The sequence below is a fragment of the Tamandua tetradactyla genome, chromosome 19 (assembly GCF_023851605.1).
Source record: "Tamandua tetradactyla isolate mTamTet1 chromosome 19, mTamTet1.pri, whole genome shotgun sequence".
Classification (NCBI taxonomy): Eukaryota; Metazoa; Chordata; class Mammalia; order Pilosa; family Myrmecophagidae; genus Tamandua; species Tamandua tetradactyla.
This window is the reverse complement of record NC_135345.1, coordinates 17550970-17573910: the sequence shown is the minus strand read 5'-3', so window position 1 is coordinate 17573910 and position 22941 is coordinate 17550970. Positions and strand designations below refer to the sequence as shown.

General features: G+C 37.4%; 1 protein-coding gene and 1 pseudogene across 16 annotated transcripts in view; both read left to right on the top strand.

Moving 5' to 3' along the window:
- The window catches only part of LCORL (ligand dependent nuclear receptor corepressor like), a 216745-nt gene that overhangs the window by 156248 nt on the left and 37556 nt on the right, over positions 1-22941 (top strand). Inside the window, exon 6 of one of the 16 annotated variants that reach the window (XM_077136493.1) lies at positions 6360-7684. The exons of the other annotated variants lie outside the window; for them this stretch is intronic. Coding sequence (XP_076992608.1) covers positions 6360-6370 — 11 coding nt within the window. The 3' untranslated portion in view covers positions 6371-7684. Of the gene's footprint in view, positions 1-6359; positions 7685-22941 lie in introns of those variants that run through there. 16 annotated transcript variants of the gene reach the window in all.
- On the top strand, positions 6799-22395 carry LOC143663708 (ARF GTPase-activating protein GIT1 pseudogene; annotated as a pseudogene).

Genomic DNA, 22941 nt, shown 5'->3' with positions numbered 1-22941 from the left:
ACTCTCCTTGTCCTTTTTTAGGGGGGTTGGGGGAAAGCGGGTGCATGGTCCAGGAAACTCCTTGTCCTTTAAATTTAGCAGTTTGACTACTGTTTGTCTGTGCTTATTTCTCTTCGAGTTTATCCTTTTTTGTGTTTGTCTGGTTTCTTGACTGTGTATATTCACATCTTTTTTGCTAATTTAGGGAAAGTTTCTGTCATTTCTTTGAATATTCCTTCTTCTACTTTCTTCTCTTTCTAGAACTCCCATGATGAATATAAAGGTACACTTGATGGAGTCCCACAGGTCTCTTAGGCTGTGTTCACTTTTTCTAATTCTTTTTTCTTTTTTCTTCTCAACCTTGCTAATTCCAATATTTTGTCTTTGAGTTCACTGATTCTTTCTTGTCAGCTCCAAACTGTTGTTGAAACCTTTCTAGGAATTTTTCAGTTCATTTGTTGTGAATTCCAGTAGTTCTCTGGTTCATTTTTAAAGTTTCTGTCGCTTCATTGAGATCCTCATGTTGTTCATACATTGTTTTCCTGATATCTTTCAGTTCCTTCTCTGTCCTTCCTCTTATCGAACATATTGAAGATCTTTTTTTTTTTTTAAGTTTTTTTTTCTGGTGTCTATCATCTGATCTTCTTTTCATCTTTTATCAGGCCATCATTTCCTGTTTCTTTGTCTTATAATCTTTTCTTGCACACTACACATTTTAATATTTTAAAATGTAAACTCTAGGTTTCCTTCCTGAACTGTGTTTCTTGGGTGTTTATCCAGCTAGTGATGTGACAGAGATTTTTTTGAATACCAGTAGCTAACTAAAGCAAACAAACCAATTAGAAAACACATTTCTCAGTCTTTTGCATTAGCCTGTGCTCTCCTTCAGAGTTCAGCCCTCCTGTCTGTCAATAAGGTAAACTCAAGGCAAATGTGAAGTACAGCGTTCTCCCTGCTATTTCTGAGCCTGTGTCTCGTCCTGGTTTTGTGTTTCCCAGTGGCCTTAGGAGTTCCCCTATATATAGGAATTTAAAAATCCCCTCTACTCCCTAGGAAACAGACCTCCCTCTCCAAGGTGCTCCCCTGCAGGACTTAAAACATGTAAACCTTTCCCTCAGACCACCTAACTGAAACGTTTCTTACACTGCTCTTTTAGGCTACTTTTGCCTGGGGTGGTGGTGGTGGTGGTGGTGGTGATAGTAGCGAGCTGGAAAGAAATTTTCTAGATCTTTCCCAGCTGAAAGGAGACCAGGGAGGCACAAAGTGAGCTCTGGCCATCTCCACACTGACTAGAAAGGGGTTGAGGGAGGGAGAACAGGGATACCAAGAGCTGCTCCTTTGGCTCTGGGAAGCAGTGTTTGCTTGATTCAGCACTTGCCCAGTAAATGTAGCCTTTAACTGTTTTCCATAATTTTGAGGAAGGGTACTATCTTTAAGACTCCTCTCCTGATTTTGTCTGTGGTAGGTAGAAACAGTGGCTTCCCTCAGAACTGGACCCTCAGCAATCTAAAGTTAGTTGATCAAAATCACTGATCAGCAATCAGACCACACTTCTCCAGATATTGGAGGAGTAGGTCTTTATAGTTTTAGCAAGCTGCAGCAGGAACTGGGGTTAAAGATCTCACTGCTGCCTACTGCCAGGCTGTGGGATGACAATAGTAATCTATAAATCTTGTGTATAATCTAACCATAAATATTATGGAGAATTTATAGGATAATTAGATTATGGATAGTCTAATTAATAATTTCTGAAATTCTCATTCCAAATGGTCTTAAGGTAACAGTATATTACTTGAAAGTAACAGATAATTTCTATCATATATTATAGATGTTCTGAAGAGTAGAAAAGAAAAATGGGAAAGGATAAGGGACTAAGAGGTGACTGCTAAAGGGATATAGGATTTTTCTATTTTGGAGTAATGAAAATTTCCCAAAATTGATTGTGGTGATGAATGCACAACTCTGATAATACTAAAAGCCATTGATTGTACACTTTGGATGGATTATGTAGTATGTGAATATATCTCAGTAAAACTACTTTTAAAAGAAGAAAAGAAAGAAATGTTGGTATAATCATGATACCAAAATAAGCAACGATGGCAAAAAAAACATAAAGGAAGGGTATAATCCAATCTTATTTGCAAGCCTAGGTGCAAAATTCCTAAGCAAAATATTAGCAAATTAAGTGAAGTATAAAAACATAATAAATCAGAACTCAGGCAGCGTATTGATGGGGTTCATCATTTGAAGAATGTTTATGATTTTTCACATTAACAAATAAAAAAGGAAAACCATATCTCTAATACATGCAGAAAAATAATTCTATAATAACTGACACAGATTTTTAAAAAATAATTATCAAAACAAGAATATGCATTTTTGTTCTCATGTCCGCTAATAAGAGCTGGTTGCAGGATAGAGTCATCTTTCTTGTGACCAGAGGCATGTTGATGAAGAAGATATGTGAGCAGCTGCATAGCTGCAGAAGTGGTGGTGCCAAAGAAAGAACTGGAGCAGCTCATATTAAAAATATACTAGAGGATGTCATCAATATGGCAATTTAAGACATCCCCTGATAAAATGTCCCCAGAGATTCAACAAATAAAAGGACAGACTTCACTTGCTTAAAACTCTGGTGGACAGTAGAGATTGGAGAAGGACTCCACAAAAGCTGAATCAAAGAAAAAGAAAAATGTTAAGTAGGAAACTTCCTCCCAGACTGCCAGTTCTCCTCCCTCCCGTAGCTCACTCAGTCCTGCACAGCTCATAGGCAGCAGCCTGGATTCTTCACCTCACACCGCTGACATTTCAGAGACACTTAACAGCAGCATGATCACCTCTCCAGGCACAGAGACTGAAGTCCACAGAGACACACAGCAGAAGTCACTGAGGAGTGTTGCATACAAAAGGACTCTTGGTGGGGGTGGGGGGGGGTGTACACCATGATAAAAAGACTGGTAAGAAGTGCTGTTGCACAATCCAGTTTCTGTTGGCTGGACCACCTAAACAGAAAAGGAACATTTCTAGATAGAGTAACCCACCTTTCCGGATTAACCTCGTCTAACTCCCTAGGGCAGGATACCCTAACAGGGAAGCAACCAAAAGCAGAAGAGAGAGAGAGAGAGAGAGAGAAAGGAGGGAGGGAGGTGTTTAAACTGAACTGCTTTTAAGACAGGAGGGTCGCAGAACTGAAAATTGTGAGGAAAATGGGGCACTGAGTAAGGAAGAGGATGTAAACAAATAATAGAAGCTGGGGAGAAAATTCTGCACAAAAAACAAACAGAACAGGTTAAGATTTCTGGAGAAAACAGAGGAAAGGAAGCTTTCTCCTGGAGGTGAAACAATTAAACAAAAAGTGAATCCTTAAAAACTGTGCCATGGGCAGGCCACGGTGGCTGAGCAGGCAGAGTTCTCCCCTGCCATGCCAGAGACCCGAGTTAGATTCTCGGTGCCTGCCCATGCAAAAATAAAAAAAAACAAAAAGACAAAAAAAGACTGTACCACATATCTGGGACAAGAATCGATTGAAGAAGAGCTGAGAAAATCTGGACAGTTAATAAGGGCTACTCTAAAAATCTAGAACAATTTGGGCCAAGCATTAACACCTTAACACAAAGTCAAGCAACAATAAAACCCTAGAAAATAGGGAGAAACTGACCTTCAGAGTTAACTCATAAAGATAACCAGATGCCTAGACATCAGAAGAAGAAAAAAATTACATGCCATACTAAGAAAATATCACTCAGTCAAGGGAACAAATGAAAACTTCAGGGGACATACAGAGTTTGAAACAACTAAAGAAGTTCAGACAAATCTCCTAAATCAATTCAGGGAGACAGCGGAATATGTATTTATGTAAAGAGATAAAGGATATTAAGATCATAGTGTATGAGCATAAAGAAAAAGTTCAGGTTATAAACCAAAACTTAACAGAATTTATGGTAATGAAAGGTACAATAGAAGAGATTAAAAATACACCAAAGTGGGGGTGAAGGGTGGTTCAGTGGTAGAGTTCTCGCCTGCCATGCAGGAGACCTGTGTTCAATTCCTGGTCCATGCACTTTCATCCCCCAAATAACAAACAAACATGCAAAAACAAACAGACAAATAAAAATTCAAAAACTAATGCTGCAATAACGGGATACTCACATGAAAAAATAATAAAATGTGACCCTGCCATACAGCATAAAAAAAATACACTAAAATATATACTAAAGGTATATAACTGCAGATTTCAATAGACAGAAGAACAAAACAGTAAACTAGAAGATGGGACAATTGAAATACAGTCAAAAGAATGGATAGAGAGAGAATAGAAAAAATTGAGCAGTGTCTCAAGGAGTTGAGTGACAACACAAAATGCACATACATATGTATTATAGGTGTCCCAGAAGGAGAAAAGAAAGAAAGAATACTTGATGAAATAATGTCTGAAAATTTCCCAACTCTTATGAAAAATTTAAATATACATGTCCAAGAAGTAAAACTTACTCCAAACAGAATAAACAAATGCCAAAGATCAGCAAAGTGATTCATTACATACGAGGGATCGTCAGTAAGACTCATCAGAAGCCATGCAGGCATATTTAACATACTGAAAGAGAAAAACTGCCAGCCCAAAATTCTTTATCCAGCAAAACTGCCCTTCAGAAATGAGGGTGAGTTTAAAATATTCACAGATAAACAGAAACTGACAGTGTTCATTAACAAAAGATCTTCCCTGCAAGAATTATTAACGTGACTTCTGCAGGTTAAAAGACAAGAGAGAGTGGTTTGGAAGTGGCATAAAAAAATGAAGATTATCAGTAAGGGTAACTAAAAGGGTAAATGCAAAACCCAGTAATACTATATCCTCAATATACAGCTCTGCTTTTTAATTCCTCTAAGAGTTAGAATGCAGTTGAACAAGAAGACGTATTTCCTGATAATGAATATGAATAGGATATTGGAATATTAACTCAGCCATAAAAAAGAATGAAGTCCTGATGCATGTGACAACATGAGTTAATCTTGATGCTTATGCTGAGTGAAATAAGTCAGACAGAAAAGGACAAATATTGTATGATATCACTGTATGGACTAATTAGATTAAGCAAACTTACAGAGTTAGAATCTAGAATATAGGTTACCGGCAGATAGATTGACATAAGAGAATGGGGAATTGATGCTTAATTTGTACAGAATTTCTTTTTAGATTGATTGTAAAGGGTTAGAAATGGATGACAGAAATGGTAACATTGTGAATGTAACTGATAGCACTGAATTATATTGATATGTATGGTTAAAAGGGGAAATTTCAGATTGTGTATGTTACCAGAATAAAAATTAAATGATAAAACACAGGATGATGTAACACCGTAAACATTATTATAGACTATGGTTTTAATAGTATAAGTCTTAGAGTGTTCTTTCCTGAATTATAACAAATGTATGACAGGAATATATGGTGTTAATAGGATGGTATATGGGGAAAATACAGCTAATGTAAACCGTGGATGATAGTTAATACTAATATTTTAATAATCTTTCATCAATTGTAACAGAGGTAACTACTGTTAAAAAAATAGTACAATTACAAAAAAGTGCTATCATCAGTTGTAACAGATGTTCCACACCAATGCAAGGTATGGGTGGTAGGGTGGTTTATGGGAATCCTGTATTTTATGCATGAGTGTTCTGTAAACCCACAATTTCTTTAATTAAAAAAAAATTTTAAAGAATAGATAAGTGCATGTTTTACATGATAAATGGTATCTCCCATAAATTTAACAAAATAGAGCATAACTAAATGGTTTAAAGGAAAGGGCAAGACAAAAATTCACACTTAACACCAATATTTGACATTCTATAAGAGGTTCTTACTCATGCAGCATGGCAAGAAAAAGAAAAGAAATTGAAGTTTGAGAATAAACAGTAAGTAAATAAGGAAAGAATAAGTAGAACTGCAGTTATTTACTAACAATATAATTGTATAAATCGAAAATATGAATGGCTGTCTAGGTAAGCTTTCAGAGCTGATGAAAAAGTTCAGGTAAAGAACTTCTTACAAGATCAGTATATATAACTACACAGCAGCAACCACCCAATTTAGAAAATCCAGTTTTTAAAAAAAATCTTCTGTACAGTAGCAGAACTATCAGGAAAGACATTAAAACACGTAAGAATAAAGTAATAAACTGTATAAGACCTTATGAAAAAACACCTAAAAACTTTATTGAATGAAATAAAAAAAAGACCCAAAAATGAGGGATGTGATGGTTTGAAGCTGTATGTACCCCAGAAAAGCATAAGTTAATCTAGTCCTGTCAGTGTGGAGCCACTGTAAGTAGGATATATTGGGAGTAGAATCTTATATTAAGATGTGACCTTCCTCATTTAAGGTGGATCTTAATCTTCTCCCTGAAGTCCTTTATAAGAAATTCAGACAAAAAGGAAACCATGGAGCAACAAAACCTAGAAGAAAAGGGAGATACCAGCAGTTGCCACCATGTGCCTTGCCATATAACAGAGGCATCCAGGATCATTGGCAGCTGTTCTCTAAGAAGAAGGTATCGTTTTGATGATACCTAGATTTGGACATTTTAACAGCCTAGAATTGTGAGATTATAAGCTAATAAATTCCCATAGTTAAAGCCAGCACATTTAATGGCCTCTGCTTTGAGCAACTTAGTACACTAAAACAAGTGATTATAATTCTAATGAATTTGACTACTCTGAGAAATGGCAGTTCACCCTTAATATACTTTATACATTCAGTGCCATTTCAGTTAAGATTCTGATACAGTTTACTGTGAAACGTGGCCAGCTCTTCCTAAAGTCATGAGCAAGGGTTAAAGGGCCAAAAATAGCCAAGTCAAGGTGGTGAGTCACTTGCCCTAAAACATCAGGACTCATTAGTAAGTGCAGTAAAAACAGGGTATTATTGACTAGAATAGAAATCAGTAGATTAGCAAGCCTACAAAGTCCCCAAACTGGTGGAATTTTGACTGAAGACAGAGATGTCATCATAATTCATGCATTCAATATATGGCTCTGGGGTAATGTGTACCTATGTATATGGAAAAAATAAATGATTCCTCCCTCATATACTTTGTATTTTATAAATATTATAATCCTCGTTGGGTTAAAGGGCTAACTGAAAAGCAAAACCTAAACTCTGAGATGAAAATGTAGGATAATCTCTTAATAAATTCGATGTAGTGTAGAAGTGGGGGAGGGAAGGGTAGCAACAGAAGAACCTGGGTGCCTGAGGATGAGCAGGTATGAGGATTCCGTAGGTTCTAGCCCAGGTCCTGGGTAAATCATTGGCCACACACAGGGATCCTTGCTAGGTCCTTTTCAGAACCAGGTAGGGCAACAGAAGCTGCCAGCTCCCGGACCCACCTCATGCCCTTCATGCTAGCCCAGAGGGCATTGGCTGCTTTGCAGTTCAGGATGTCCTAACAGGGCCCAGAATGGAGGTGTGTGTGGATAGCAGTTCCCTACACCACACCTGCCTCCTGTAAGCAGGTGTGTTGTTGTACAACAGGTGCTGTGGTGTTACTGGAGTCTGGGATGCCACATCATCCTCAAGCACCTTAGATACATCCCCTGGCCTCCCATACTGCTGCATGGTGTACACACTCACCTGCAAAAGGGCTGTCTCCATGTGAGAGCTCTCACTGCTGGACTCCGCACAAGTGCAGATTGGTGGTGCAAATCTAACTCCCAAGACAAAGTCCACCCCAACAGTTCTGAGTTCATCAGGACCAAGTACTACATGCTAGCATTTGTGCACAGGCTTTCCTGTCGGGAAAAGGCCACCAATGTGGAGATGGGTCTGCAACTGGTGTCACTGTGTGCACAGGCCAACTTCAACTTCTACTCAGAGAAGGCACCACATCTGTGCCTGTGGTCACCAAGACAAGACAGACCTGAAGACAGCTATTTGTAGTGTATAGGCTTGATCCTGGCTCATTTGCTTTCCTGGTTGTCCACCAATCAACCATGTGAGGCAGGCAGGGCCCCATGAGCAAGTGGAAAGGCTAATGGAGTGCTGTTAGGAGTGCACTGACTGGTTGGCCTTGTCCCTCTGTGGCAACATACCAGATCACAAGAATCAGCATTACATCATCCCACAGATGTCTGACAGGCTGGACTTGTCTCAGCTGGCCACAGCTGTCACTGTAGCTCAGTGACTGGCTTCGTAAGGAACTTTCCAAGCCATAAATCGATGAGGTCGATTAAAGAGAGAATGATATGGTATGACTGGCTACCCCAAAACACACCACCGTAGTGACAGAGTGCAGGCTATGCCTTTCCATGCTGTTTACCCCAGATACTGACACCTGAAATCAGGGGTGACAGAAGTTGGTGCACTTAATGCTCGAGAGTTTGCCTCCTTGCATATTGACATTCTCAGCAAGACCAGACAGCAGAGCAAGAGCCTGAGCTGCCCCATAGACAACTTCACTCCCTCCATATAGGGCCAGAGTGGCCTTGATAACCAATGACTGTGACAGCATGGCTTCTGATAAGAATATTGACTAGTAGCCCCTGCACAGAGCCAGTGCATGCCAGCACCATGTGCAACAACCATGTCCAGGGCATGGACTCCTCAGACCTGTCCAGTCGGACTGTGATACTGCAGAAGTACCTAGAGCAGAAGGCAGCCCTGGCTGCCTTTGAGGCAAAGGTGTAGCAGCTCATGGAGTTCAATACTATCTTGAGTGGTGAACTCTGGAAGCTGCAAAGGGAGATCTGCAAGCTGCAGGCAGATAATCTATCTGCAGGTCTGGCAACAGCCAGGGCTTGTGCCCTTGCCCCCACTGCCCAGTGAACAGGCAGAGCACATGTCCATGTGGCCTGATGAGAGTGCATACTGCAGAGACCACCAGGCCTTCTCCATGTATGAACTGGACTCTGTCATTAAGCCCACTGGAGACGCATCCTGGCGATAAACTCATCATGTAGCTCCAGTCTTTCCACAATACTGAGTTGGAGGGTGACACCATTTACTTGATCAGAAGAGGGTGTCTGCCTCAGCTGTGCCCTTTACTGTTCCCGCTGCTGTTTACTGTTTACTGTTTACTGTTGTCCTATCCCAAGAAAGTCCCATGCGAACGAATTTTCCCACTGTGGCAGTGATGCTGACAGTAACTATTGGGAATACATGCAAAGTGGATTCCCTGCTTAGACTGGAAGGCAATAGATGTCTAGAGCTGAGCAAGGAGGAGCACTTCTATCCAGAGTTGGAAATCCTAGAGAGAGAGACTTAGAACCTGGGCTTCCCAGTACTGAAGATGTCATGCTAAATGTAGAGCAGGTCACCAGCAACATTGAGGAATTGTTGCGGTCTGCCCAGGAATTCAAGCATGACATCTTGTGCCTGCCTCAGAGAAGATCCATTTGGCTGTGACTGAGAGGCTGTCTTCCCAAAGAGGCCAGCCCTGGGGCTGGTACAGAGTTCACTGCAGATGCTCAATGCCAGTGCCTACTGGCTGCAGAGTGAGTGGTAGTAGTACCCCCAGAACCTGACACCCCTGTGGACTTCCAGCTGCTGATGTGGCAGCTGATTTAGTGCACCTATGACACAGGCAAAGCTGCCAAGCACCTGGTCACCATCACCATCTGAGAAGAAGCAGTGACCACTCTCCCTGCACCCTTACCCATACCCTGGGACTTCATTGACACTAATCCCCACACCAGCAGAGTTACTGGCACAAATGGCGTTAGTGCTGCCACTCTCCCCTGGTACCTGCCCCACTCAACTCCCAAGAATGAGGAGGTAATGTGGCAGGAACTTCTGTTCCCTACATTCCCTACTCTTCCTTTTATACATGGCATCCCCTTTTCTAGCATGTAGAATAGAGGGAAGGGCATCATTCCCAGTTCCTTGCCCTCCGGGGTACTATCGGCAAAGGATCAGGATGGCAATACTCCAAGCACGCCACACATACCACCCCTGCCCCACGAGCCAGTTCAGCCCTAATGGGGGCTGAGCAGGGCCATCCCCCTCATTTGTACATAGTCTGTAGATGGCCCTGCCCCATAGTCACCCGCCCGCCTGCTTCTCTCTTTCTTTAATGTCAAACGGTGCTTGCTTCATTTAAAGGATTCCAGCAAGCCCATCAGGACCCACCTGGAATGGGTGGAGTCACATCTCCCTCTAATCCAAGATTAATACCCATAATTGGCCAAGCCACACCTCCATGGAGATACTCCAGTCAAAGATCCCAGCCTACATTATTGGTTAGGGATTAAAGAAACGTTGCTCCCACAAGATTGGATCAGAATTAAAACATGGCTTTTCTAGAGTACCTAAATCCTTTCAAACTGACTTCCTCAGTTCTTTATAGTTCTCATTATCCTTGCCTTCTATTCCGCAAGCCCTGGACTGACTTAAAATATGGTTACACTGAGGAAAACATTCCCATTAACCTCTCTGTTGTGCTTTCTATCCAGGTGTTTCAAATATTAGAAGGTACTTCTTTTTGCTCTTTAAATTCTGTAGATCTGTATAAATATTCTGAGCTCTATAAACCAGTAGGAAAGTAAGTAATGTATTGTCCATACCAAATGACTCTTTTTTTCTTGGTCTGGGCACACTAAATTAAGAAACAAGTTTAAATAACACTAGTCTATCAAAGTTCATTTTTAAAATGATTCCATTTTTAATTTGGGGCCAAAGTAAAAATTTATTTTAAATTCCAAATGCAGGAAGATGTTTGCAGCTTATGGGTGTTTAACATTACTTTGGTAACCATGAAGAATTTACTATGGTCGAACAAGACAAGATCAAATGTCGGCAGAGATGAAAGCAGTAGAACTTCATTGGCCTTTTTAGTACAGTTTTCTACCATGTGGCCCAATGAATATTCTTTTAGAACTTCTGTTATAGAAATTTTTTCAGTGCATTGTAAATTGTTTGCATGTTTATCTCCTCATTGAACTGTTCCTTTGAGAACAGAAACATTATTTTTTCATTTTAGTATCCTCAGTGGTTGACAGGATATATGACTTGCTGGATTTATTGGATTTAAAATTTTTCATTATTCTCATACTGCTGATAACCAAAGTAGAATTGGGATTTGACTATTGGATTTGTGATTTTTAGCTGTGTAACTTTTTATTTTAAACAATTTGGATAGAAAATATTCTAAAATATCTTTATACTTCCTTAAGCAGCATGTGAAACAGGATTATTTCCCCTCAAACTGATTGAAAACAAATAAGTTAATTAAACAAAGAGTTTACTTCATATTGCCTGTGCTCCATAGGCAAGAATTTTGGAAACATCATCTCCTAATTGAGTAAGATTTATTAAAAAAGAAAGAAAGAAATTGTGCATGGACTAATGCTAAGTCATCTTAAAGTGAACATTTGAGAGAGAATGTGGAATAAAAGGTATGAATTTTGGTGATATATTTAGTCATCATTGAGTATCCTTCTTTCTTACTCCTACCACGACTACTGTGTTCTGGTATATTGAGTGTGATTAAGGTAGGTAAAATTGAGTTGTTACTGTAATTAAGAGAGCCATATGTAGTATTATAATATGCTTATCTATGCTTTTTATAAATTAAATCTGTTGTCATTCTTTTAAGAAAATACTGAACCAGTTTTAAAGTTCAGTTTAGCAGATATTTTGTATCTAATGAATCCAATAAAATTATTCATCTGGCTTTTCTGGGCTGGGCTTTTCTTTTTATGAGGCTAAAGACATGTGGAAGAAAACTTAACGTTCAGTTCTTGAAAATATGCCATAATCTAGTAAACCTGAAGAGCAAAACAATATGACGAGATGATCTCATGTTACCGCCAAATTAACTTTCTCTGACTCTAGGAATGGGAGAAACAGCTGGTAATATTTTCAAAATTCCAAATCTCAGCATAACATGTCACCAGCTTAAAACCCTTTAATGGTTTCACGTTATCCTTGGAATAAAGTCTAAAACCCTAAAATCCATAATATGGCACCTGCTTATTTACTCAGTCTCATCTTGTACCTATCTTTAGTCTTCATAAAGGTTTTCTGTCTCTTAGATATGTCATACACTCTGGCCCAAGGACATTTACACATGCACTGACCTTTGTAGAAGCTCCCCCTACTCCCACCACTTTTTTTCTAAAAAAATCTTACTACTTTTTTCAAGTCACATTTTAAATATCACTTCTTTTGGAAAATATCCCCACACCTCCCAAATTGAGCACACCAACGTCCTGAATAATTCCTACGAAAATTTAGATTGAACCACTTTTATTTTCCCATAGCATCCTGTATTTTTCTGTAGCACTTATCACTCATGAAAATATTTGCTATTATCAACTTATTTTGTGCTTTTTTTTGGTCCCATTATGCATTTTCCCCTCTTTTTTTATTTTCTTTTGGATAAGTTTGTTCCCCCTCATTTCCTGTTTTTCCCTTTGCCAGTTTTGAAGCTATTTATGCTCTTTCTAATCTGTTAGCGTTACCCTAGAAAATTTTAAATGTGTTTAATATCAAAAGTTAATCAAGGGTCTCACAAACCAATGGGAAGGTGTTTATGTTTTGTAAATAGGTTCAATACCCAAGGAAGAGCCAAGATGGATGATTAGGGAGAAGCTGGGCTCACTTCTTTCCCAGAAAAAAAACAACTAGTGGGACGGGGAGAAAGTGTCTAGAATAGTGGTTCTGGGACTCGGGAGATCAGGAAGAATGCCATGCAACACCCAAGAAAGCAAGAAACAGAGACAGAGAAGCTGCAGTGAGAGATTGTGGGTAACTCCTCTCACCTCGCATCCACCACTCTTGGGGCAGAGAGCATCAAGGTGTTCTCAGAGGTCTGCGGAGATCCTCTTTCCCTAGAACAGGGTGAGGCATAGTCTAGCACCATTCCAGCTTTTGGCCACCACATTTGGACTGCTAAAGCCTATGGTTTAAAACTGTCTTGCCTGAAGCTGCTATTTTATTGTTTGTCTGGAGTCAGCAGAGCCCTAAGAATGCCCTGCCTCCTGAAAGTTGTGGGAAATAGGTTGCTGAAGAACACCATCTATTGGCAGGCGAAGAAAGAGCATATCCAGGAAGAACTAGAAAAAGAGGAGCAAATTAAACCCAAAGAAAGCAGAAGGAAGGAAATAACAAAGATTAGAATGGAGATAAATGAAATAGAAAAAATAAATTGACAAACCTAAATCTTGGTTCTTTGTAAAGATCAACAGAATTGACAAACATTTAGCTAGTCTGACAAAGAAAAAAGAGTGAAGAAATAAAATCAGAAATGAGAGGCAGAACATTACTACTGACCCCACAGAAATAAAAACAATCATAAGAGAATACCATGACAACTGTACACCAACAGACTAGACAACTTCGATGAAATGGACAATTTTCTAGAAACACGTGAACACTGCAGTGATTCAAGAAATCGAAGACCTTAACCAGCCAGTCACAAGTAAAGAGATCGAAACAGTCACCAAAAACCTCCCAAAAAAGGAAAGCCCAGATGGTTTCACAGGGGAGTTCTACCAGTCATTCCAAGAAGAATTAATACTAGTCCTGCTCATATTTTTCAAAAAAATTGAAGAGGAGGGACAACTCATTCTATGAAGCCAATATTGGTCTAATACCAAAGCCAATAAAGATAGTACAAGAAAGGAAAGTTACAGACCAGTTTCTCTAATGATAATAGATGCAGGGATCTTTGAGAAACTTTTTGGAAATTAAATCCAACAGCACATTAAAAGGATTATACCTGGGTTTTATCCCAGGTATGTAAAGGTGGGTCAACACAAGAAAATCAATTAATGTAATACAGCATATTAACAAATCAAAAGGGAAAAACCACATGATTATTTGATTTTGGTTGCAGAAAGGGCATTTGATAAAATCCAGTGCCTCTTCTTGATAAAAACACTTTGAAAAAAAGGACTAGAAGGAAACTTTGTCAACATGATGAAGGGCATATGTGAAAAAAACCTTAGCTAACATACTCAATAGTGAAAGACTGAAAGCTTTCCTGTTGAGATCAGGAACAAGATAAGGATGTCCACTGTAACTATTGTTATTCAGTATTATGCTTAAAAGTTCTAGCTAGAGCAGTTAGGGAAGAAAAAGAAGTAAAAGCCATCCAAATTGGAAAAGAAGTCAAACTTCACTATTTTCAGATGATGTGATCCTACATCTAGAAAGTCCTGAAAAATCTACAGCAAAGCTACTAGAGCTAATAAATGAGTACAGCAAAGTGGTAGGATACAAGATCCACATGCAGAAATCAGTAGTGTTTCTATACACTAAAAATGAGCAATATGAAGAGGAAACCAGGAAAAGATCCCTTTTCAATAGCAACTAAAAGCATCAACTATCTAGAAATAAATCTAATGAAGGATGTAAAGGACTTGTACACAGAACACTGTAAAACAATGCTAAAAGAAACCTAAGAACTAAATAAATGGAATGACATATTGTGTTCCTGAACTAGAAGACTAAACATTGTTAAGATACCAGCTCACCCAAATTGATTTATGGATTCCATGCAACCCCAATCAAAATTCCAATAGTTTACTTTGCAGAATTGTAAAAGCCAATTATCCATTTTACTTGGAAGGGTAAGGGACCCCAAATAGGCAAAAACATCTCAAAAAAGAAACATGAAGTTGGAGGACTCTCACTTCCCGACTTTAAGGCATATTACAAAGCTACTGTGGTAAAAACTGCATGGTATTTGCATAAAGATAGACATATTGACCAATTGAATTGAACTGAGAGTTCAAAAATACAACCTCACATCTATGATCTATCGATTTTTGACAAGGCTGCCAAGTCCACCCAGCTGGGACAGAACAGTCTCTTCCACAAATGGTCCTGGGAGAACTGAATATTTATATCCAAAAGAATGAAAGTGGATCCCCATCTCACACCTTATACAAAAATTAACTCCAGACTTATCAAAGGCCTACATTAAAAAGCCCGAACCATAAAACTCCTAAAAGAAGATGTCAGGAAGCATCTTTAAGATCTTGTGGTAGGAGGTGGTTTCTTAGACCTTACACCAAAAGCATGAGCAAGGAAAGAAAAAAATAAGTAAATGAGACCTCCTCAAAATTGAATACTTTTGGGTGGGCAACAGTGGTTCAATGGCAGAATTCTTGCCTGCTATGCTGGAGACCCAGATTCAATTTCCAGAGCCTGCCCATGCACCCCCACCACCACCACCACCAAAAAAAAATTTTTTTTAAATACTTTTGTGCTCCAAAGGACTTAATCAAGAGGGTGAAAAGACAACCTATTCAATGGGAGAAAATATTTGGAAACCACATATCCGATAAGGGTTTAATATCCAAGATAACCGAAGAGATCCTACAACTCAACAATAGAAAGACAAACAGCCCAATTTTAAAATGGGCAGAAGACTTGAATGGAAATTCTTCCGGAGATGATATACAGATGGCTAAAAAGCACATGAAAAGATGTTCGGCATCATTAGCTATTAGGGAAATGCAAATCAAAATTACAGTTATATATCATTTCACACCTATTAGAATGACCACTATTATAAAAACAGGAAATGTTGGAGAGTTTGTGGAGAAATAGGAACACTTATTCACTGTTGGTGGGAATGTAGAATGGTCAGCTGCTGTGGAAGACAATTTGACAACTCCTCAGGATGCTAAATATAAAATTTCCATATGATCCAGCAATTCCGCTGTTAGGTCAGGAACTGAAAGCTGGAATGAAAAGAGACATTTGCATACCAATGTTCAGAGTGGCATTTACTATTTATTGCCCAAAGATGGAAGCAGTCCAAGTTTCATCAACTGATTAATGAATAAACAAAATGTGGTATATGCATATGATTGAATATTATTCAGCTATATGAAGAAATAAGGCTTGATGCACGTGACGTGGATTAACCTTGAGGATATTATGTTGAGTGAAATAAGTCACAAAAGGATAAACAAGTATTGTATGACTTCCTGATATGAACTAAATACAACTGGCAAATTTATGGTATTAATATATAGAATATAGGACACCAGAAGGTAGAATGATGGGAGTGGATGAGGCGCTGCTGCTTAATTTGTGCAGAATTTGTAATAAGGTTGATTGTAAATGTTTGGAAATGGATAGAGGTGATGCTAGCACATTATAGTGAGTGTAATTAAGGGCGATAATATGTGGGTGCAATTGTGATTGAACAAGAAAGTTTAGGGTGGCCTATGTCACTAGAAGGAAACGCAGAAAATGAAACACAATAGTTGTACAGCACAATGAGCCGTCTTGTAGATGATGAGTGGGGACATAAGTACAAATTTAAGAATATTCTTCCATGAATTGGAACAAATATATGATACTCTTACAGATGTTAATAATATAGTGGTATATATGGGTAAAGATATGCCTAAAGCAAACTGTGGACTGTAATGAACAGTAAGATGCGAATATTCTTCCATCACATCCAAAAAAACAAGAATGTTACGCTAAGTGAAAGAATAAGACATAAAGTGCTATATACTGTTTCACTCCAATTATGTATTATAGAAATATAAATAAATTTATACAGACAGGAAAAAAAGGTGTTGGCTTTGACAGATTAGTGGTTATGTAGGGCTAGGGAAGGATAGAGGTATTGAGAGGTGACTGCCAAGGAGTATGGGTTTTTTTTTTTTGCAATGGTGAAAATGTTCTAGAATTGTGGTGATGAATGCACAGCTCTGTGAATATACTAGAAGACATTGATTGTACACTTCAGATGGATTGTATGGTATGTGAATTTATCTCAATAAAACTGCTTTTAAAAACAAAGTTGTGCGGTGATGCAAGGATAGTTCAATGGTAGAATTCTTGCCTGCCATGCAGGAGACCCGGGTTCAATTCCCAGCCCATGCACTTCTCAAAAAAACAAACAAGCAAACAAACAAAGAAAAAACACAAATTCAACAAAAGGTGCTACGGTAATGGGATACTAACCCAGAAAAAATAGTGAAGTGTAACTCCTGCCATCAGCATACAAAAAAAAAAAGTTAATATAAAGAACATACTGTGTTTTAATTCACTTGCCCCCACACTTGTAGTCATTTTATCTGTACTTTAGTTCTCTTCTTATGACAGCAGGATTCAAACATTATAACTGTTTCATATCATCAACTTTTGTTCCTGCCGAACAGCATACAAAAAAAAAGTTAATATAAAGAATGTATATGTGTTTGAGCCACTTGTCCCCACATTTGTAGTCACTTTATCTGAACTTTAGTTCTCTTCTTAGGACAGTAGGAGTCAAACATTTTAACTGTTATATGTAAATATATATGTAAATATGTAATTACCCATTTCTTTGGGCACTTTTCCTTCCTGTGTTTCAGATTTTCCCTTGGAATCAGCAATCTCTTTGATAAAGGTCTATTGGTAGTAACCGCCTAGATTTTGTTTTTGTTTTGTTTTGTTTTTTTCTTTGCCTTTGTTCTTTTTTTTTTTAACATTTTAAAAAATTTTTTAACTGTAAAATAGATACAAAGCAAAGAAAGAAAAAAGCCGTAAGTTTCAAAGCACACTTCAACAAGTAGTTATAGAACAGGGTTTGTCATGCTACTATCCACCATCAGATTTTTCCTTCCAACTACTCCCAAGTGCTGGAAGCTAGAAGGAATATTAATACAGTGATTCAGCATTCATACTTGTCTGCCAAATCCTATACCCTGTTTTATACCTCCTCATACTCTTTTGAACCTTCTCCCAACCTATAGGGATGTTTGGGCGATGCCTGTTCTGGCTTTTTCATGTGTAGAAGAGGTGTCAACACTAAAGAATAGGGAGATGTAATTAATTGATAATCTTGGAGAGGCTGGCACCTTTGGACCCCAGGAACCTTCCATGAATTATAGGTTTCAGGAAGGCAAACTAAGTGTGTGAAATTCCTATTTAGACTCTCAGTTCAAGTCCTAGGTATTCTCAAGAGTCAACAAAAGTGATACATTGGTTGGGGGTTAGTGTTCTTTTTTCTGGGTGCATAGTTCTAGGCTAGCAATTATTTTCATTCAGCGCTTTGAGGATATTTTAATAACATCTTTTGGCTTCCATTGTTGCTGTAGCTGCCCAACTAACACTCTTTCCTTTGGAGGTAATCTTCACTCCTTATGTTTTTAGGATGTTTCTGTCTCTGTCCCTCTTTTTGTTTTTTGTCTGTTTATGGTGTTCTCCAGGTTGTCTAGAATATTTGGGGAGTGGATTTTTTTTTCCTACTTATTCTGCCTGTGAGTCACAGAATTTCTAAACTGAGGGTGCTTGTCTTTCATTAACTGGGAAAATTTTTCAACCAGTTTCTTTTCACATATGTTGCACTCTTACTTTATCTCCAGTTAGAATTCATTGATATATATTTTAGATCTTATTCTGTTCTCATCTCTTCTTTTTCATATTTCCACCTCTTTGTCTCTTTATTGCATCTTCATTAGTTTATCCTGAACTATTTCCCAATTCACTGAATCTCTCTTGAGCTAATTTTAATCACTTGTGTCACCTGTGTCTTGAGTTTCCAATATGTTACACTTTTCATTTCAGAAATTATTACTTTTTTCCAAATATGCCTGTCATTGTGTCCCTAATTTAAAAAAAAAAAAAAGAATCAGTGAGCAAGATATCAAGAATCACTGGGAGGATTATTTTAGATAAGGTGATTTGAAGTGAGTTTGAGCTGAAACTTGTATAATGAGATGTCTTACATATGAGGTTCTGGGAATAAGGCATTTTGGGCAGAATTATTATCAAATGCAAAAGGCAAAATATCAAAAATTAAAGAATGTGGGAATGAGTCAGGTATGTTTGAGGCACGTGTGATCTTTGTCTTGGTCACTTAAAAATCAAGACTCTAAGAAGTCAAATTTTGTCAAGTCAGATTACAGGTACCAAGACATATCAGTGTTAACATATATATATATATATATAAGCTGGATCTTTTTTCTTCTTTTTTTTTATTTTGTAAAGAATATCATTATAAAAAGAGAAACAAAAAACCTTGCACTTTAAATTCCTAAGATCAGTAAATATAAATAACACTGTAAAATTTCGCTTAGGTGTTTGAAGCAAAAAAAAAAAAAGAAAGAAAGAATAAATTACCTTCCTTTTAGCCATTCCATTTTTTTCATGTGTTTGCTATAATTTGCTATAAACTTGGCTACTGTGCTGGTTTAACAGTAATGTGTATTCCACCTATTGTGTACCCCAGAAAAGCCTTGTCGTATAATCCTTACTCAGTATTGTAGAGTGGAAAACTTTGATTAGATTGCTTCCATGGAGATTGACCCACTCAATTGTATGTTTGGCCTTTTGACTAGATGGAGATGTGACTCTGCCCATTCAACTCGGTCTTGATTAGTTTACTGGAGTCCTTTAATAGGGGTAGCATTTTGGGAAATTATACTTGTCATTCCTTCAGTGAACATAATACTCCAAGGTGAAATGAAATGGAAGATGAGATTTTACAGTCATCTTAATCAGTTTCCATATGCCTTCCATAGAGCCTCATGTAAGCAAAGTATAGCCATCATCCGTCAGTAAGGGTTTTGAAAACATGTCAACTATGTCATAAGGTATAAGGAATTGCTTATTCCAATAAAGTAGAAGATAGTTGTCTTCCAATAATTGAGAGATTGTTTTTCCCTCCAGTGTGTTGGCTTTTCTAGAGAATTTTAAGGTAACTTTGGTTATTTAGAATTTTCTTTAGAATTTTAGCCTCCACACATCTTATCTACCTCCACTTAAAATTTAAGTTCTCATAATAATATCGTGTCCTTGATAATTAAAATAAGGAAAAAATAAGCTTTCTGGTACATTTTTGTATTTCCATTTGAACTTCTGTTATGTTTACTTTATGCGTCTTATAATCTAAAAGAATTTTACCTCATATAAATCCATCTCATCTTTCTAGCTAGACTGTAAAATATACACTGTGAAACACTCTCTCTGTTACTTATTTTATATTACTCTAGAACATTTAGAGTAATAAATGCTTAGTTTTTATCCATTGAATTAATTAGTCCTTTGGAAATAAATACACCAAAAAATTTGTTATAGTATGATATATCCATTTTAATAAATTTTACTGATAGATGCAGTGACTGTTCATGAGATATAAGTCAGCAGAAGCAAGATAAATACCTTTTAACCCAATACCAATCTTTCTTTCTCTGTCCTTCTTCCCACTGTATCTTTCTTCCTCTCTCTTCTTAACTGCTTTTGCTTTTCTAATTCAGATAATTCTAGGTTTAACCGGTTTATTTTTCTAGCTCTTGAGCTACACACTTTAGGTACAAAAGAGGAATCATGGTATAGGTGGTAATATTGCTAATAAAAAATGAAATTTTCTATAGATAACTAAAATTTACCTGAAAATCCTTAATGCATATTATGGCTATTTACTTGTATATTTATATATCTTATTTTTTATATATCTTATTTTCACTACATAAATATTCATTGATTAGATAATTTTAATGTAATGTGACAGAAACATAGTGGAATATATTTTCAGTGGACACTATAATGTGTTAATTTAGTTAGCAAATTCTTTTAGACCAGAAATTTTAACAGCTTAGTTGTAAAGAAGGGGATGTGGGAAAAAAAGATAAAAGCATTTCTCACCTGGGTCATTGATTGGAGTTCAGGAGAATCAAGAGTACTAGTCTGATTTAGAATAGGTCTCTTAAAGATGGAGGAACCAGGCTTTAATCCTCAAGATTAAAATGAACTGTAACCAGGGCTGTATATAGGTATCAAACTAACAGCCAAAGGATGGACCTAAAGAACAAGAATTTGCAGTTTCATGAGAGTATTATCAGTGTTAAGAGGATGCTGTTAACACAAAGGAGAAAATAATCAGCTTCTGCTTGGAGTTGGGGGTGGATCTTTAAGGATAAGTAGGAGTTTGGCATCTACAAAGAGCATTCTAAGCATAGGGAGCAATGTATTGCAGTTCCAAAGATAAGACATTGCTCGCCTATTTGAGATATGATTAAGTGGTTTGATATGAAAGAAGTGTGGGATTTGAGGTGCATTGGGATTAAAATAAAATTAGATTATATGGATAAACCAAGGCAAACGATTTCCTTTGCCTGGTGTTTTGTTTATTTCACCAATCTCCCCTTTACCCTTTTAATGTAAGTCTTTAACCTCTGACCATAATGAGTTTCATCCAATTCTTCAAAATTCTATTCAGCAAATATTTACTGACAACTTATTGTGTGTCAGGCACTATTGTAGGCAATGAGGATACATCAGTGAATAAAATAGGCATGGTTTCTGCTGAGAAACAGCTTATGACTGGTGGCTAACATTAGTAAGTAGATAAGCAACCAGAATACTGCTAGTTAAATTCTAAATAATATAAGTAAGTGGGATAGTATAGGAAATTAGAAGAATGACAGTCAACGAAATCCAAGTTGTGGACTGAATGACTAAATGATACGCAAGATGTGGTGAGAATTGGGATTGGGAGATAGAAAGGGGAGAATTAGGCAGAGGAATCTAATGGAACGTGTAAAAGTTCAGAAATAGCATAGCATTTTCCCAAGCACTTTCCCTCCTCCACGCTTATCTTCTTGCAGTCCATTCTCCTCATGGCAGATTGAGCCTCTCAAAACATAAATTAACTCATGTCAGTTTTCCACTCAGAACCCTCCAATAGCTTCCTATCTCTCAAAGTAGAATTCAGAGTTCTTACCCTGGCCTACATGTGATCTCTCTTCTTACACTTCTGATCTCATCTCACTCAGAGCCTGGTTTATTCCTCCTCAGCCCCGCTGCCTGATTTGCTCTTCCTCAGACATTCCAGGCATGATTCCACATCACAGCCTTTGTACAAACTTCATTCTAGAAGTTCTCCCCCAGTTATATGTTTGGTTTAGGACCCTTACCTTGTTCAGTACTCTGTTCAAGTCAAAGATGCCTGCACTTTATAAAACAGCTCCTTCAGCCCTAACCTCATAACTGTGTCATCTCACTGGCTTTACTTTCCTAAGTAGACCTTACCATCAGCCTCAAATGTTTGATGTTCTCTTGCGGCTTCTGCTGTTGTTCTCATTGTATAAGTCATCTTACTAGGTCGTAATACCATGAGACTGGAAAATTCATCTAACTTTTTTCACTACTGTTCTCCTAATGCCTGAAACAGAGCCTAGCACATAGTAAGCACTCAATAGATAATTGTTGAATTGTACATAGGATGTTATGGATGGGATGTTTTATTTTTTCATCTATCTCCCAGGTTACTTAAGTGTTAGGAGAATTTATATGGTAACACTAAAACCCAGATTAATTTTTTGAGTATATTATTTAACATGTATTTTCCTATAAAATAAGATCCCTTTCTTACAGGTTAAGTTTTTATTTTTTTTTCATTATCAGTAGGGGCATATACACAGTATTATGTGTTGCTATGTTTAAAATTCATATTTTTATTACTTGTTTTGATTCTGGAATTTTGTCATATTATAGTATTGTGAATTTTTGAAGTTTTATTTATGGAAATTAAGTATTATAAGCAAAATAATAAAAATTAATTACATTTTAATAAATAGGTAATCATCTTCTAACAAGTTATTTTTCCTAAAAAATTATATTGTTATAAGTTATGCCTTTGATTATTCTTCATCCAATCATAGATGTAGCCACAATATATTACTAGGCAATAATTCAACTATTGCACATTTCAGTAGTGTTAATTAGTAAATGATATGCTTTATGTTTAGCATCTATAGACTTGCAGCTTACCTAAAGTACATGTGCTCCATGTTGCTCGTCCTAGTAAATGCTAATTATTCAGTTCCCTTAGTCTTCATATTTGTTATGCTATCCATTATATACAATTTCTATCATTCCCACATTCCCAAAGCATCTGAGCAGACTTGAGTAGAAAACAGTTATGGATGAGTAGTCAGATTTATTGCAGGATGGTGGAAAATGAGACCAGTAGTGATAGAGTTGATTTTAAGTCATGCAGTCTTCATTTCTTC